Source organism: Zootoca vivipara, chromosome 1 (genome assembly GCF_965207765.1).
Source record: "Zootoca vivipara chromosome 1, rZooViv2.hap1.1, whole genome shotgun sequence".
NCBI lineage: Eukaryota > Metazoa > Chordata > Lepidosauria > Squamata > Lacertidae > Zootoca > Zootoca vivipara.
In genome coordinates, this window is record NC_142582.1 from 79,036,238 (window position 1) to 79,053,747 (window position 17,510).

Genomic DNA, 17,510 nt, shown 5'->3' on the forward strand with positions numbered 1-17,510 from the left:
ACCCTACTCTTATCTCTCCTTCCCATCTAATCCTAGGAAGGCAGTAAAAGTTGTGAATGGGTGTCTGAGGTCTATGATGAACTGGATGACAGTAGAAAAACAAACAAACCCTAATCCAGAGAAGATGGATGCACTGTTGACTGGAAATATGGCTGGGCCTGGAATAGGTGCATAGTCTATTGTGAATGGTGTTCGACCCACCCTGAAACTCAGATTTGCAATAGGATGTCCTCTTGGATTTAGTGCTGCTCTGAGAGGGTGACAGCAGCCAAGAATGCTTTTTATCAGTTTAGGCTGATAATGCCAACTGCATACTTTCCTGGATACAAACAGCCTCGTCACAGTAATTCTTGCCTAATTGCTTTAGTGACATCCAGATTACTTTACTGGAATGTGGTCTACATGAGACTGCCTTTGAGAAGTCTTAGAGTCTAAAACTGCTTTGGAACAACAAGATCTTGCCTGGGGCAGTCCTTGGTAGACATGGAGTACCAATTGTGATTCAACAATGGCTTCCAGTTGGTTTCTGGGCCCAATTCAATGTTAGTTTTGACCTTGAAAGCCCTAAATGGTTTTGGTCCATGATACCTCAAGACTGGGGGCTTTCTTGCAAGTGTATTCTGCAAATTCTGTGTAGGTGCAAACAGTATTGAAAGTGGGATTGCATATAACTGCCCCAATACCACCATGAGCACAGTTTTTTTTTAAAAAAATACATCTGGCGGGGCTTCAAGGTTATCAACACCTGAAGTTTTCTCTCTCTCTCTCAGATGCCTTGTTCTCTCACCCTCTGTCATACAATGGGCAGTTGCCTAGGACAGGGCCTTTTCATCAGTGGCACTAAGATTATGGAGCTGCCTTCCTAGGACTCACTTCACCGTGATTTATAGTAACTAGATAGAAGCCATTCAGAGGGCCTTTGGGGAGTTCTGCTTTTATTGTATTTTTACCACCCAAAAGTACTTTTGGGGGTGCTTTTTTGGCTTTTGTTGCTACTTAATCATTTATAGTATTCTTTCTTCTGCTGTTTAATTATTTGCTGCTTAATGTTTGCAAACTAATTTTACTCAGAGCAGACCCATTGATATGAATGGAGCTAAGTAAGGCATGCCTTTTAATTTCAATGGGAGAAATGCATCTCAGCTTGCCAGATAAAATAGTGTCCCTTCTCCTCCCCTTGTGTGTGGGTGGGGGAGGCAGGAAATCTGCATATAAAATAATACTAATTCCATTTTACCTACATTATTTGTTGACAATCAGTGATCAGGCAAATGACCTGAGTTTTTTTCTTGCAGCATCCGGCAGTTTCTTTGGAACTCAGTGGCATGAGATACACCCTCAATACTGGACAAAGTATCAGGTCTGGGAATGGCTTCAGCACCTTTTGGACACCAACCAGCTCGATGCCACCTGCATTCCTTTCCAGGAGTTTGATATTGGTGGGGAACATCTGTGCAACATGAGTTTGCAAGATTTCACCCGAGCAGCTGGCACAGCTGGGCAGCTTCTTTACAGCAGCCTTCATCACCTGAAGTGGAATGGTAAATAAAGCACACTAAAGTATAAGGGATTCAAGACCAGATATATACAATTCTGTGAATTACTAGTTCCTGCATTGCACATCATTGTTCCCTGCAGAATTTGCTTCCAGGTCTGCTAAAGGAGCAGCTGTGTTTCTTGTGGCTGGATTATGATGGGGCTCTGGGTGTGAAAGACCGCTACCATGCAGATGTCAGGGCTTTTCACACACAACACGCTTCTCCACCTTCCCTCCATTCAGACAAGAGGCATAAGTAGAGTTCAAGAGCACAGTCCAGCCAGGCAAAACCACTCAAAGAAAACGAGGAACAGAGACAGTGAGGGGTGTGTCCTGTGTGTTTTGGGAGGGTGTGTGGCCTGGAAAGAGGCCCAGGGACCAGATAGAGAGGATTGGAGGGCCACATTTGACTTCTGGGACTGAGGCCATGGCAGAGGCGCTAGCTTCTCCAGAGGATCAGGCCACACAATGTGATGCTGCGCAACATTATCTAAATATTGAGGGGGCCCAACTCTGTAAATTAGGGGAGCCAAAAGTGCCTCAGTCCCTAGGAGTCGGCACCTTTATGCCCTACCATTTCCATTGCTTTCTACCTTTATGTGTTTCATTGACATCCCTCCTTAAAACTTATATGTGAACTTTAAATTCAGTGTTATGAGGATAACACTAGCTTACCACTCAGTTTCTGTACTGAGATCTAGTATGCTGATGATCTGCAGGTTAAAATATGCCCTTCATATTCCTTGAAACACCTTGGGATCATATCTGCATAACTGGAGCATGAATTGAGCCAGGCAAATTCATCCTATTCCAGGTTCTACAAACCTCCAGCATCTTTTTTATATGGTAATCAGGACAATATCAGGTCTTTAAAATAGCTGAATATCAAGACAAAGTTTGTACCAAGGCCTTCACATAGCAAACTGAGGAGTGCTGAGTATGAAATCTATGCCCCAGAGACCATGCTGGCGGTCTCAGAATGGCCCTTTTAACTGTACCAAGTAAATAGGGAGGTGCATGCCTGGAAATGTGCAAAGCCAAAGAAGAGAATGGGCAGGGAAAACACTGAATGTTTCAGGTAAATATAAACCTATAACTTTGCAAAGTTTTTATATAGGCTCCCAGCCCTTGTGAATCTGAGACTTACCCATCTGTGAAAATGTATTTTCGTGAATTCAAAGTGCTGCATTAGGAAATGCTTTGCTGAATTGCTGAGGGTTGTTTCCCGCACAAAACCCTCACACCCACAGGTGTGTTTGATACATGTGTTTGCTTGTGATTTTGATATGTGCATTCCAAGGAGCTTGGGGGGGGGGGGAGAGAGAGAGAGAATCCTGTGGGAAGACACTCTCATGCAGAAGTTATAAAGCAAGTGACCGCTTTTCTTTCTCGCTCTGCTATAAACCAGTCACTAGTAGAGCTGCCTGATAGCATTGGTTCTTCTTGTCGAAACAGACCAATTGGTTTGGTGGTGTGTCTTTAAAATCCTGCCCTTATGTATATTGAGCTGCCCTTTGCATTCTCTTGCAGGCCAGTGTGGAAGTGAAATGTACCCTTCACACAATGTCATTGTTAAGACAGAACAAACAGGTGGGTGATGCCAGCAATATTGATGTCCCAATAAACTGCAAACAACTCCAAATAGATATGAATTAAGATGATGTGAAGAAATAAAGACAGGCACCTTTGTCTGGAAAAGGACAGGGAAGCACATTTTGATGTTACAATAATAATAATAATAATAATAATAATAATAATAATAATAATAATAAATAATGTGCTCTAAATATCAGGGAAATGATGTGGGTCAACATTAAGCATTTTAAAAGTTTCATTGATCGCAATAGATGAGAGTCGAGCATGTTCTCGTATTTCTTGTTGAAGTCAATGGGACCTCTTGTGGAGGGACCACATAAAGAAGGGCCTCAGATTATGATCACAGAGTCCAAGTCGGTTCATATGGCGAGAAGCATTTCTTGAGGTATTGTGGTCTTGAGCCATTGAAGGTTTTATAGGTCAATCCCAGCCATTTGAATTGGGCCTTGAAACTGATTGGCAGCCAGTAAAGTCAGGCTATAGTACAATGCTACTGACATAGTATATGTTCTTATCCAACTTAGCTTTTTTCCAGATATCCCTTTCTTTGGTAGAGATGCCATGGCAGTGCTGGAAGTGTAAGGGAACATTTTGGGCTTCACCTTTAGAACTGAAGGAATTTGATACTAGTATTGGCAATCTAGGCATGGCAAGTTCACCCGTCAAAGTCCAAGGTGAGGGAGGATACCACCCTCCACCAGACCTGAGGGCTATGGGCTAGGTTAGGGAATGCTGGAGACGTTGAATGGCTGACACAGCTCTGTCCTTCGGTGCACCTTGTGGCTTTCTCCTTACTGATAGATTTGTCATTGACTTCAGTTGGATGTAGACTGCTTGCCATATGTGGCATTCCTTGAGTTCAGCTGTATGTGATTACCAGTGGTGGCTGATGCCAATTGGGACTTAGTCCACACACACACCCCCCAAAAAAACCCCAATTTCAATTAAACTAAAGTGAAGAAATAAAAAAGAAACAAAAAGTACAAAAAAAACCCTGTAATTCCGTACATAATTGTCCAGCACAAAGGCATATGAGATGAAATTATCATTCTAATACAGATACATTTCTTTATAACTGACTATATTTTTTAATACATTCCATTCCCAGTGTCATTTTATTTGTTCATACACAATCTATGGCTATGAGCAATCTTCTTGCATGTTGCAAGAGTTGCCATATCTTCTATCCATTGATTAAAGGGGACTGGTTGAGTGGAATGCAAGCAGACCGATAGTTGGTGAAGACAAGACGAATGACCGACAGAGCCAAGTCATTCAAGTCTTGTCACCATCCTTTCTAGTCTTGTCCCCTGACAGGCGGTGCCATTCCTTGGACTAGCTCCATTCACTCTAATGGACAAACCTCCGCTGATGATGACTCTTTTTATTTAATTTTCTGCAAAGGAAACAAACCAAAGTAGAATGCTACTGGAGATATTCTTATACCGTGTAGAACTGCAAAAATAAAAATTCTTCCAAGCCCCTCTTGGGCGAGGCTTGTTTTTAGAGAAAACAATGGGTAGATCAGGTGTCTAAACAACAAGAGGGTGTGGGCTATTTGAAGGACAGAGGTTTGGGATGCCCAAACACGTAGCTGGTAAGCAGAAGATCAGCTAAATTCCTGTGTCATAATTCTTAACCTAGCCAAGAACAATGACTTAGTAAGTGATTCATTTTCAGCTGTAATCACATTCATTGCTTTAAAAGACAAACCGATCCCCAAAATCACCTTGTATTTTGAAATACAAACAGAAACAAACTTAACAGCTCCAAATAAGTAACATGTGTTTGTACAGATTGATGATACTTTTGTAACAATAGCCACACTAGTTTGTTTGTTACCTGTGTGCTATGGCTCAAAAGGAAATTTTGGAAGGTTTTCGAAACCTTTGTGTTTTTCTCTGTTGCAACAATACATTTTGCTTCTTGCAGTTCATTGTAAGGGTGCCAGGTCAAGATTTCAGAACTTCAGGGCAACTTCAGGCTCAGTTTCAGATGCAGAACATGTGCAGAATTCTGCAGCTACAATCTCTCTTTGGGCTATATAAAATGCACTGGGAATGAATTTAAGCAAGAAAGGTTTGGGCAGGGCCATTCCTACCCTCTTGCCAATGCAGCTGTTGTCACATTGGTGCAAAAAGAGAGAAAAGAATGCATCCTCATGGGACCAGATCTGGCTGAAGGAACAGCGACTTGGACCTGCATGTAAGCGTTATGTTGATTTGCCAAGGAGAGCTAAAGTTCCTCATCTGCAAAGGGTACCCAGCAAGAAAGATCAAGACACATGGAGGGCAGAATACCTCACTCTGAACATCTAGACCACTCAGTTTGCCCCACTATTTTTTTAAAACCAGTGAGACATTCAAATGTGTATGTTTGTCTGGATTTGTGCTGTGTGCTCTGAATATGGAGCATTTAAAAAGTTACTTTACCAACATTGACTCTTGTTTCTTTTTTGTTTGCTTGTTTAAGATCCGTCTTTAATGGCATCATGGAAAGAAGAGAACTATTTCTATGATAGTGGATATGGTGGCACAGTAGGTAACTAACCCAACAACCTATAAAGCATTTTCAAATGGTTCTGGGATACTCTTTAACAAGACATTACATCATGTCACTCTTTCTTTTTGAATCCTTAGAATTAGTGGACAGCAAAGCGTATTGTCGAGCACAGATTGCAATCAACACTGCTAGTCACCAGCCTACTGGTAAGCATATTTAACATCTTAAGATTTAGTTCAGATGCTTCAAAACCTGGGCAGAGTTGGATGGCCACCTCATGATATCTGATTTCTTGAAAACTGGAATGAATATAAACATTGCATTTCATGTGCATGGTTCATTGCCAGTTTTGTGCATGGTTCAGTACAGTATGTGTATAGACTTCAGAACAACATGGACTGGTCTGTGATCCAAGAATTAGAACGAGAGTGGCTGTCTCTGCCTTAATTCTTCTTCGTTACTACAGTACACTTTGAGTTTGTCAGAAATAGAAGACTATGAACTGAATCACACCTGCACATTCATCACAAGTGATTTATTTATTTACTGTTCCATCTGCCTCCTTCTTCCTGCAAGGAGTTTGAGGTGGCATACATGGTTTTACCCTTTTCCATGTTATCCTCAGCCAACCTTGTGAGGTAGGTTAGGCAGAGATATTGGTGACTGGCCAAGGTCAACTAGTGGATGACTTAGGATTTGAACTTGTCTTGCCCTTGTCAAAGCCCAGCACTTAACCACTACGGCACAGGGTGCCCATGCTGTGGAATTTGCAGTGCTTAATGGCTTCTTTTCTTGCAGCTGTACAGGAGCTCTGCCAGCAGAAAAAGATGGCCGTCCTATTTTTAAATAGGCTATTAACAATGACAGAAAAATGCATTTGAGTGTTTAATGTCGTTTGATCTACAGCAGCTGTGCAACCTGATTTATCTCGGTGCACACACTTCAAACAAGTGAGCTCAGCAATTGATGACTCTTTCCCTTTTGCTGTCCACCCATTCTCATTAAAAATGGCTGATAGCTCTTCAAATCTTTCCTGACAGTGATGAGGTTCAGTCAAGCTCCCTGTTGTGGTGTGTTTGTCCACTTATTTGTTAAGCCTAGAGAGGTAGGATGCCAAGCCAAGGGCACAGCGCTGTAAAAACCAAAGTTGCATATTCTGGGGAAAAAAACATGATGTGGCTTTCCCCCTGAATCATATGCAAATACTGTGAGTTTTTCACACTCCCAGGTTTTGCAAGACATCTTTCTTGAAACACCATCATTTAAAACAAACAAACAAACAAAAACTGTCAAGGGCTAGCCTTCAAAAATGCCCCATGCTTGAAATATCTCTCTCAATGTAAAAATGGTTATCTCCCGCTTGGACTACATCAATGCGCTCTACGTAGGGCTACCTTTGAAACTACAACTAATTCAGAATGCAGCAGCTAGACTGGTGACTGGGAGTGGCCACTGGAACCATATAACACCAGTCCTAAAGGATCTTCATTGGCTCCCAGTGCGTTTCCAAGCACAATTCAAAGTGTTGGTGCTGACCTTTAAAGTCTTAAATGGCCTTGGCCCAGTATACCTGAAGGAGTGTCTCCTCCCCCATCGTTCAGCCTGGACACTGAGGTCCTTCTCTGAGAGTCTTCTTCTGGTTCCCTCACTGTGAGAAGCGAGGTTACAGGGAACCGGGCAGAGTGTACTCCCCGTGGAACACCCTCCCTTCAGATGTCAAATAAATGAACAACTATCTGACTTTCAAAAGACATCTGAAGGCACAAGCGGAAAATATAAAAATAAGATAAATCAAAGAGAGGGACACCCGCAATATGTCTAGAAATAGGGTCAGTGCCAAGTAATCAGGGTATATGCTAGCAGTCCCGCCCACAAGCTGGTCATACACAGAGGCAGCCAATGACCTCTCAGTGATGGAGACACACCCCAACACACAACCCACACCCTCTCCCACACCAAGCAAGATGAAGCCACAACAACACCAGCCCACGAGGCCCAGTTGCACAACCAGTCCTCAGGCAGGGATGATAATATCTTTATTCTCCTATCAGCTACTCTTTTAGGAGCATAACACATGCTCAAGAGATGGAAGATGTGATGCAATGAAGTGCCCAATTGTGTCCTGGGAAACTCACATACCCCTCCCTGTGACAAGAGTTTCAGACCCACCCAGAAAGGAAAAGAGCCTTTTGCCAATTGGCCAAGGGGGAGGACCAGCAATAAGGGGAGTCACAAACATACGCTAACATCAGTACAGTGGTACCTCAGTTTACAAACACAATTGGTTTCGGAAGTCTGTACTTAACCTGAAGCGTACTTAACCTGAAGCGAATTTTTCCATTGAAAGTAATGGAAAGTGGATTAATCCGTTCCAGATGGGTCCGCGGAGTACTTAAACTGAAAGTACTCAAACCGAAGCGTACGTAAACCGAGGTATGACTGTACCTTCCAGTGTCTCGCTCTATAGGCTGGGAAGCAGGTGAGGAGAGTTTGAGGCCCATCAGAGGATGGGGAAATATGCCCCAATAACTGTTTGCATACCTGGGAAAACAAAGCGGTTGTGTTAGGAGTGAAGGATGGAGGGAACTTCTGATACTTCAACCCACACTGCAGACACCACTAAGCAGCAATCGGCAGCAATCAGACAAATCACAGAGCATTTGTTTTCCCTGCACCTGATTTCAACAGTCAATCCTAAGCGCCAGGAGCACAGAGGTTGCAAGAAGACTCTTAGGTAGGAAGAACACCTACTGTTTCCCATTCTTGAGTTCTTTGGCTCAAACCCAGAGTGCACTCTCGTAAAAGGCACATTGAGCCAACAAACTGCGGAGCAAATAGCCTGGTTCCTCCATGTTCCAAGCAACCCCTTGTATGAGTTATGATCTCCCCATGCTGGCGCGTAGCAAGGGAGGGGCGAAGGGGGCGATCCGCCCCTAGCTCCACTCTGGCGGGGGCAGCGCCCCTGGCCTGCCCCTCGCCTCCTCCGCCTGAGCAGAAAGAAGCAGAGCGTGCTACAAAGCAGATTGCCAGGCATGCGAGCCAAGCAGAGCAGCAGTGCCAACCCAAACGGACTACGCATGTGCGGACATGCGCAGTCCGTCCTGGCTCGTCCTGGTACGCGCGTCGTGCATCATGATGTCACGAAGCATGCGTCAGGACACATGCACGCTGTGGAGCGAGGTCCCGCCCCCAGGGGATGCTGCTCTGAGCAGCCAAGCGGCACTGTTCGTCACTGTCCCCATGGCAGTGTGCTATCATTAGGTATTGACTATTTTTGAATCCCTGCCCTTTTCAACTGAAGTCAATGGGAGGGTAATTTCCTGCCCCAGATCTGGAGCTAGTATAAAATTGTGCTGCAAAGGGATCCATGGGCATGGATTGAAGAGGTATAGGATCTGGATTTAACTGCATTACGGGCATCTCTTCAACCACAGAGCAGCTCTGCCAACCAGGATATTCTGCAGGAAGGAATCACAGGCATTCCACTGGTGCAGAGGTTTTCAATCTTTTTGGGTCTACAGCTCCCTTGACCAACTACATTCTTGGGGCTCTGGAGCCCAGTTATGTCACCCCTTGCCTACAGAGCCAACAGCCCCTCACCACTTTTTGAACAACCTCCCATGTGGAGTGTTCCCTCAGCCTCCTCTCCTTGGGATCCTCCGGGCTGCTACTGGTCTCTGAGCTGCCCACCCTGCCCCCAAAGAGGGCCTCACACACCCCCTGGCCAGCCCCAGAGGCATCATTCACCTGGGGAGCTTGTAGGCAGGGCTGTTGCAACAAACAGCTGTGCAAGTCTTTGGGAAGGAGAGACAGGAGAGGGCATCAGAGGAGGGAGGGAAGGAAAGAGGGTCAGAGGCCAGTGTTGCATGGCACCCTGACCATCATTCAAGGCACCCCAGGGTGCCATGGCACACTGGTTGTAAACCACTGCACTGGTGTATCTGTCATGGTGGCAACATTACTGGCATTCTGCTGGCACAGCAGGGCTTCTATCAGATCCAAAAACCCATTCAGCAAACAGAACTCCAGTATAGGATTGTGCCCTAATTTCACAAGAATAAAATAACTAGATATTCAAGAGCAGTGAGGATTTCTTTTCCCCAGGAGAGGAAATTTAAATTCCTCGGAGTCTCATTCTCAGGGCAAAATTCCCAATGGATTTCAGTTTTATGGCTTCCATAAAGGCAGGACTGTCAAGCCTTAATTAGATTTTGGGACTTTCTCACAAGCTCAGCAAATCGTACAAAAGGATGGTGTTCTCTGAACTTGACAATGCAGAAGGAAGCACAAATGTAATTAGCTGGTTTTCAGCTGTGGGTACAGATTTCCAGCAGAATCTAATGGAAGGCCATTTTCCTGGAGTGCTTATCAGTGTTGCAACAAAAAAACTGTTCCGACAAGTTTGTGCAGAAAGGCTGGCAGTTACTGTAAGTCATCTGCACATGCAAATAGCTAATTTCCATTGGTGACTGTTTATACATGTGTGTAGGTGGAAGAACACGTGTGGGCTTTAAGCTTCTCTGGCGCTGATCTCCTGCAAGGCAGACACAACACAGGTTCCTTGGCACTCGGTGATGTGCCACTGATAAATGGAGATTAGCACTCATTTCTGTGTTAATTCCTTCTGGGGAAAAATCTATTTGCAGCTCCATTAACCCAGGGGTAAAATGCTGAAATTTGGGGTGCTGTACTTGCATACAGTTCCTGCTGTCTTTTTTGGGGAAGGATGGGGAAACAGAAATGAACATGTTTGTAAAAGATGAGGGAGGAGCAATGCTGTCCAATGTCCACTAGTATGAACGAAATTTAGTTTAGCATGCCAGCATATCAGTCAAGAAGCCACAGTTCCATAATGCAACAGGTACCACAGTGTGAAAGGCACATTAAAAAAACAGAAGTGCTGACATTATAATTAGGAAAACTAACACAGTGTTTTCCATCCACCCCTGGTATTTCACCACTATCCACACTTTGCATTAGATCAGTCACCAGAAAATAACGAAGGAGGAAGTCTTCAATATACTTTATGGAGAATAATGGGCTTACAGAAGATACGGCAAAGGGTGTGGCAGGCCTAGCACTAGTGTGTCATTTAATTTCAGCTTTGTCTGAGGAAAGTTTTCCTCCCTCCCTCGCAATATTAGAACTTGGGGTTATCCCTCAATCAAGGTGACTGGCAGTAGGTTCAAGTGTGAGAAACAAAAGTATTGCTTCACCTAGTGTGTCCTCCACTTCTGGAGTTCACTGATGTGGTGATAACCATAAACTTAGAAAGGGACACACACACACACACACACACACACACACACACACACACACACTACTGAGGCTTGTTTGTTTTGTATGAAGGTCTGGAGAGGTTTACAGGATTCCACGGGTCAGGAACCAATAACGCTAGGCCTGGGAGTGGAAGACTTTGCATGAGCATGCCTGGCACCAGCAGTCAGTCAAGCATTTAGTCAAGGAACCCAGTGATCAATAGGTGGCCTGACCTGGTTGTGGCCTGACCTTCAGTGGCCTGACCTGGCTGTGCCATCTTATTGCCCTTATTGCTTGCCCCCCAGGGTATCTGTTTTTGCCTTGGGTAGGTAGCGCTATTGCTTTTGAACAGGAGCCAACCTTGGTTCTTATCTGTGGTAGCTGCCTGCCACTTTAATTTACCTCAGATGCACTGACCCTACCTTTAGATCCAGGGCCAATGTGTTTTGAGTCAATTAAAATGGTAGGCGGCTACTATGGACAGGAGCCAAATGAACCTACCCTATTCTTTTGATTGTATTAGTTTCAAACTGATTTTAATATTGTATTTATAAAATGTATGTAACCTGCTCTGGGGCATTGTGGTGAAGAGTAGGTAAGAAATCAAATTAACCTGCACCATTACGCTAAAATGCTGTCTGGAGACCCAGCAAGGAAAGCAGTAATTGCTGCTGCAGAAAAAAGTCAAGTTGCATAGTGTGTGTGTGTGTTGCCAAGCAGGGGAGGAGGCATCCATGGTGAGGACCCTCTGAAATATGCTGCTGTCCTAGAGTATGAGTCTACCTGTCCCCCTACCCACTTTAGCCCTTGTGTATCCAGGCTGAACAACTGAGGAGGTGAATATCCAACAAAGGAAGCCAATTATTATTATATATTTAAATTTAGAAGAGAACTGAAGGCAGCCCTGTTTAGGGAAGTTTTTAATGTTTGATGCTGTACTGTTTTTAATATTCGGTTGGAAGCCACCCAGAGTGGCTGGGGAAACCCAGCCAGATGGGCGGGGTATAAATAATAAATTATTATTATTATTATTATTATTATTATTATTATTATTATTATTATTAACATTGTCCGTATGTTTTTCCCTCGCTGTCTTGGCGCTAATCATTATCATTTCTGCACCCTTCCATCTCTGCTAATTCAGCTTTCAAAAGGCAAAGGGTTCAAATAAAGGGACTAAGAAGAGGGAGAGGAAGATTGTGCCTCTTTAATGAATTACTAGTTATTTTAATCTTCACCCAGTATGCTCCTTTCTGGAGTTCAAGCAAAGCACCTGGCTCCTGTTCCGAATGCTCCAGCTACTTCTTCACTTGACTACTAAAATACACTATCCATTGAACTGTTACAAAATGCAGTTTGGAAACCTCAAAATGCAGCCGTTCTGCTTTTAGCTGGAACCAAATAGCAAGCTCACATAGATCTTGTGTGACCTTTATTAGCTGCCAATTTGTTCCTGGGCTCAATCCAAGTTGTTGCTTTTGACCTTTAAAGCCCAAAATGGTCTGAGCCTGGGATAATCTGGGAGTTTCTCTCTCCATATATTAGTTAGGGAATCATATGTTAGATGGGGAACTGCGGCACTTTACATATTATTGAATTCCAGCTCTCGCCAGCCACTGTTAGCTGAGCCCGTGGCCAAGGATGATAAGAGCTGTAGTCCAGCAATATCTTCTGGAAGGCCACAGCTTCTGCATCCCTGACTTGGATCATCTGGATAATTTTTTTCCTTGTTGCGGCACCAATATGCGTTTTAATTTGCCCCCCTCCTCCCAGTGCGTAAAACATAACCAGTGACAAGGGCCACAGACTGGGGATTGTAACTGAAAGAAATGTAATAGTTTATTGATACACTATTGTGTTTATTGATAGGGAAAGGAATATTAAATAAATAATATTATGAACTTAAATAATTGTATAACAAACAAAAAAGGAAAAATAAATCAAGGCAGGACAATGTAATAGACAACACAAGGCAATGAAAATAAGCAATAATAAAGACAGATGATGGCTTGGGTTGTGAAAATTCCTATTGGTGATATTCATGGATGCATTTAAGCACTTTGGGAAAACATTTTTGTTCTTTGAGCCCTTTGTGATTTTGGAAAGTGAGGGTTTTATTAGGTTTCTGCTGCTTTATTTTCAAACAGATTTGAAGGTTTGGCACTGAATGAAAATGTACTTTTATGTCATGTTTCTTCATCTTGCAAGCTACTTTGAGAACAGGATATAAACAATCAATTTTTGTGTAGATAAGGCTTATCATGTGATTGTTTCTAGAACAGGGTCATGAATGTGTGTTCCAGAACAGGTGGAATAACTGACCCCCCCTTTTCTGTTACAGAAGATGCTTCAGGGCTGAAAAAAACACAAGACCACCTTCCAAAATCTCACAGCAAGAAACACAGTAAGTTAGCTACTACAGAACTATTGCCCTGTAAGGTGGGGCTGAGCAAATATTTCCTGACATAACAGATAGTGAAGAGAAGCAGAGCCAACAGAAAAGGAATTGGACACAAAATGCCCACTGTAAACTTCATTAGAATTTAAATGTCTGAGAAAAAAACTGAAGGTCCTACTCTATTACACCCTTTTAAGCATTATGTCCTAGGGATAAATGACACCATGATAGCCTTGGCTATGAACATCCCCTTCACCTTCACTGTCATGTGAAAGTAAGGAATGTACTTTAAGACATTTGTTTGAATGTTGTAGCTTGCCAGCTATGCAGCTTTAACCTTCTCCCACTGTATCTGGAGATGAGTTAGGAACCATGCAGAGGGCCTTCTTGGTAGTGGGAACCACCCTGTGGAACACCCTCCCACCAGATGTCAAAGAGAAGAACAACTACCAGACTTTTAGAAGACATCTGAAGGCAGCCCATTAAAAGGGACGCTTTTAATGTTTAACAGACCATTGTACAGTATTTTAATATTTTGTTGGGGAAACCCAGCCAGATGGGCAGGGTATAAATAATAAATTATTATTATTATTATTATTACTGGTGGTGGTTAGACAAGTACAATGCTCAAAAAAGCACACAACGGCCCTTTTAAACTGTTCCTATATTCCCATGAGGATGCCCATTCAGAGTCTGATACTAATTTGGGAGTTCTTCCCAGAATGTCCCATTTGAACTGGGATCAGTTGCATATTTTCCCTTCGTTCAAAGCAGACAAGAGTATGGGAAATGACATCGAACGTAACCAATTTGTAGAAAAGACTCTACGATCTGAGAGACAATATATGTACTTTTGTAACCCAGGAAAATCTTTCATAAAAATTATTTAAAAACAAAAATGAGTTAGGTATTTGTTTGTCCTCAATGAGAACCTCACTACTACAAATAAAGGAGACGGGCTCGTTAGCCAAGATGTCATTCTTTCAGAGAAATGTAAACCTTGTAGTGGTAGGCATGGATTGAATCTTTCATTGATTAAACATTTGCCATTGGTGGGGATGGAGGAGATAAACTGCATTTCAAACTGTCCTCAGCTAAACAGTTAGTGGGGGATGTTTCAGGGAAATGTGGCTGGAATGAGAAGGATCAAGCACTCTCTTTCCTCTTGTCAATTATCCACTGCAAATTGCTTCCCTCTAAGTATACTTTCAAAGGCAGAAGGAAGAGCCTTTGAGCTTCTTTATACACAGGTGCAGTGTAGCATGTCTTTTGCCTGACACCAAATGATGCTTCCAGTGGTCAAAAATTTTTCTAACTCTCCTAGATCGATATGCTTGACTAAGGACAATGTACCGTCTAATTTTTCACCTATTCAGAGAACTATTGGTTATTTTTATACACAGCATAAGGATGTCCTCCTATCAGGAATTGGGGGGAAAGGATTATGCCCATGTAGTAGTTCTTGCTGTGGATAACTTTTCATTGTAACACCATTTTATTTTAGCTCCTCGAGGGACTCACTTGTGGGAATTTATTCGAGACATTCTCCTGCATCCAGAGAAGAATCCAGGCTTGATAAAATGGGAGGACCGGTCTGAAGGCATCTTCAGATTCTTAAAATCTGAGGCAGTAGCTCAGCTGTGGGGAAAGAAGAAAAACAATAGCAGCATGACTTATGAGAAACTCAGCCGTGCCATGAGGTAGGTTAACAAGAAGGGAGAAAGTCTGGGCACAGAGCAACTATGCTTAGTTTGGAATTCTACGGTGCGATCAATGTATTTGATATAGAGCAGGAGGGTTGAGCACGTAGCCCTCCTAGATTTTGTCCAAGTCCCATTGGCCCAGCAAGACCAAGGGTCCTGGATTTTGATAGTTATAAGCCAACATTTAGAGGGCACTGCTTCCTCATCCTGGATAGAGGAGTTCCAATGAAATATAAGTAACCACACCGACTGATAATTGAAAAACTGTGATGCATGATATTGCAAAATGTTGCATGTAGCCTTTTAGGAATACTTAAATCTCCGTGAGTTAATTGGTTTTCATTGATTTAAAGTATGCCTAATTTTATACTCATTTCATATTGAGCTATGTTACTTTGAGCCTTTTGTTCAGTAAACTGATGAGTCAATACTTGTTGGGGCAGTGAGATTACACTTGCCTGTCCCTGCTCTGACCTTCACCAGAAAGTAGGTGGTGGGTCGGCCACAGTAGCTTGTGGATGGAGTTTGGGGTTTGCAGACCCTGTTGCACTCCTGATCACATCATGCAGTGGGTTCTGAATCCCCTCTGAATCGGCCTTCAAATAAGCTCACCTATTTTCTGTTTGGGGAAAAGGAATAACTTAATTTGCCAAACCCAATTTTAATTTGAGTTCAGGGGGGAATTCACCCACCATTCATTATACAGTTCTGATATATCCAACTTCATTGCTCCTTTTTAACAGATACTATTACAAAAGAGAAATTCTTGAACGTGTAGACGGTCGGAGACTAGTATATAAATTTGGAAAGAATGCCCGTGGCTGGAGAGAAAATGAGAACTAAGGATCCACTTTAAAAACAACTGTACAAATTTTCACCAACAGGAACTTGTCATGGATGTAAATATTTCAGAGACTATTTTCTTCTATTTATGTAAAAAAAAAAATTGAGGGAGGATGGGCAGAAATCTACTTCTAATGGGAAGAAGGAACACTATGGTTTATTGATGTTGAAATTATTTTATTTGACATATGTCCTTCTATCGGGAAAGATGTACACAGTTTTCTGTGACCTATGATATAATGCTGTATAATGGTTGTGTTTGGGGATGTGTTTTCCTTTCTTGTGAAGACTTTAAAAATGTATTCCAAGAGAAATGTGATTTATAACAATACTGTGAGAGAAGTATGTACTGAGATGAACTCACAGGGCATTACTTTTTACTTCAGAGCCTGAAAATTGCTTTCTGCTTTTAAAAGAAATTAGGATGCATCTATATATTGCCCTTCCCCAACCTGGAACCTTCCAGATATTGTGGCAAATGGTCAGTAACAAGGGGAGTTGTAGTCCAAAACATCTGGAAGGTGTGAGGTTGGGAAAGGTATCACAGTGTAAGGGTTGTATGAGAATATCTGGCCACTCAAATCTTGTGCCTGTTTTAGAGGTAGATGAGTAAAACTGTGGAATATGATGACTGTGGGATATTATTTCTGATGTCAATGTGCCCTTCCCCTGTCTTGGTCTCCGTTCTTGATCCTCAGTTTACGAGATGGATTCATGTTCCTGGATGAAAGACTATTTGTTCAAATAACAGTCCTGGAACATAAGAATCCATGATCTCAGTAAAAGGGTATTCTTTTGTTCTGTGAACCGCCCAGAGACCTCCAGGTATAGGGTGGTATATAAATTCAATTATCATTAATAATAATAATTTTGTATTTTTTTAATGGTGGAATTTGATTACCAGTTTTGTGGATGCTTGGCTAGCTTATGGGAAAAAAAATTCTCATGGTGGCAGCCTTCCCCAACTTGGTACAAGTTGTTGAACTGCAACTCCCATCACTCCTGACAATTGACTATGCTGGCAGGGGCTGATGGGAGTTGGAGTCCAACAATACCTGGACAGCACCACATTGAAGAAGTGGTTGGCTGTTAACTCGAGACACGTTTGAGTATTTTAGGCAATCACTGTGCCAAAATCTCTGTGAAAAAGTCAACTTTTTGGTCTTGTATAATCTTCATACAGAGAAGGGCTGTAGCTCTGTTGGGGGAGCACATTCTTTGCATGCAAACAATCTTAGGTTCCGTTCCCAGAATCTTCCAGTAGGACTAAGATGCTCCTGTCTGAAACCTTGGTGGTGCCAGTCATTGTAGACAATACTGAGCCAATGGTCTGACTCCGTATATAGTACCTTCTTATGTTTCGACTTAATATGGGTTTAATTCCTGCTCAGGTGTAAGAGTAAGAGCAGGATAGAGTAAGAACAGGACATAAATGTAACCATATACAATATATATATATCTCAAAATCTAACAATGGTCTGATACGGGGAGGGGGAGATTTGGAGCCTGCCAAATGTTTTTGAACTCTGACAGTCACGGCTAGCATGGCTAATTGCCAGAGATTGTGGAACTTGTGGTATGGCAGAATCTGGAAGGGGCAAGATTATCTACTCCTGGCCCAATGCAAACTGTTCATCAAGCACTCAAAAGTCCTGTTTCTAGCTGCTATGTA

At 42.7% G+C, this 17,510-nt stretch overlaps 1 protein-coding gene across 3 annotated transcripts in view; it reads left to right on the forward strand.

The window, feature by feature from the left end:
* Positions 1-17,268, forward strand: part of EHF (ETS homologous factor) — a 51,467-nt gene extending 34,199 nt beyond the window's left edge. For 2 of the 3 annotated variants that reach the window (XM_088668837.1, XM_035116472.3), the window contains 7 exons: positions 1,296-1,541; positions 3,068-3,127; positions 5,606-5,674; positions 5,773-5,841; positions 13,236-13,298; positions 14,797-14,992; positions 15,739-15,989. In XM_088668837.1, coding sequence (XP_088524963.1) covers positions 1,296-1,541; positions 3,068-3,127; positions 5,606-5,674; positions 5,773-5,841; positions 13,236-13,298; positions 14,797-14,992; positions 15,739-15,838 — 803 coding nt within the window. In that variant the 3' untranslated portion in view covers positions 15,839-15,989. Of the gene's footprint in view, positions 1-1,295; positions 1,542-3,067; positions 3,128-5,605; positions 5,675-5,772; positions 5,842-13,235; positions 13,299-14,796; positions 14,993-15,738 lie in introns of all 3 variants that reach the window. The other variant, XM_060274878.2, reaches the window with a different exon arrangement.
* The last annotated feature ends 242 nt before the right edge of the window (positions 17,269-17,510 follow it).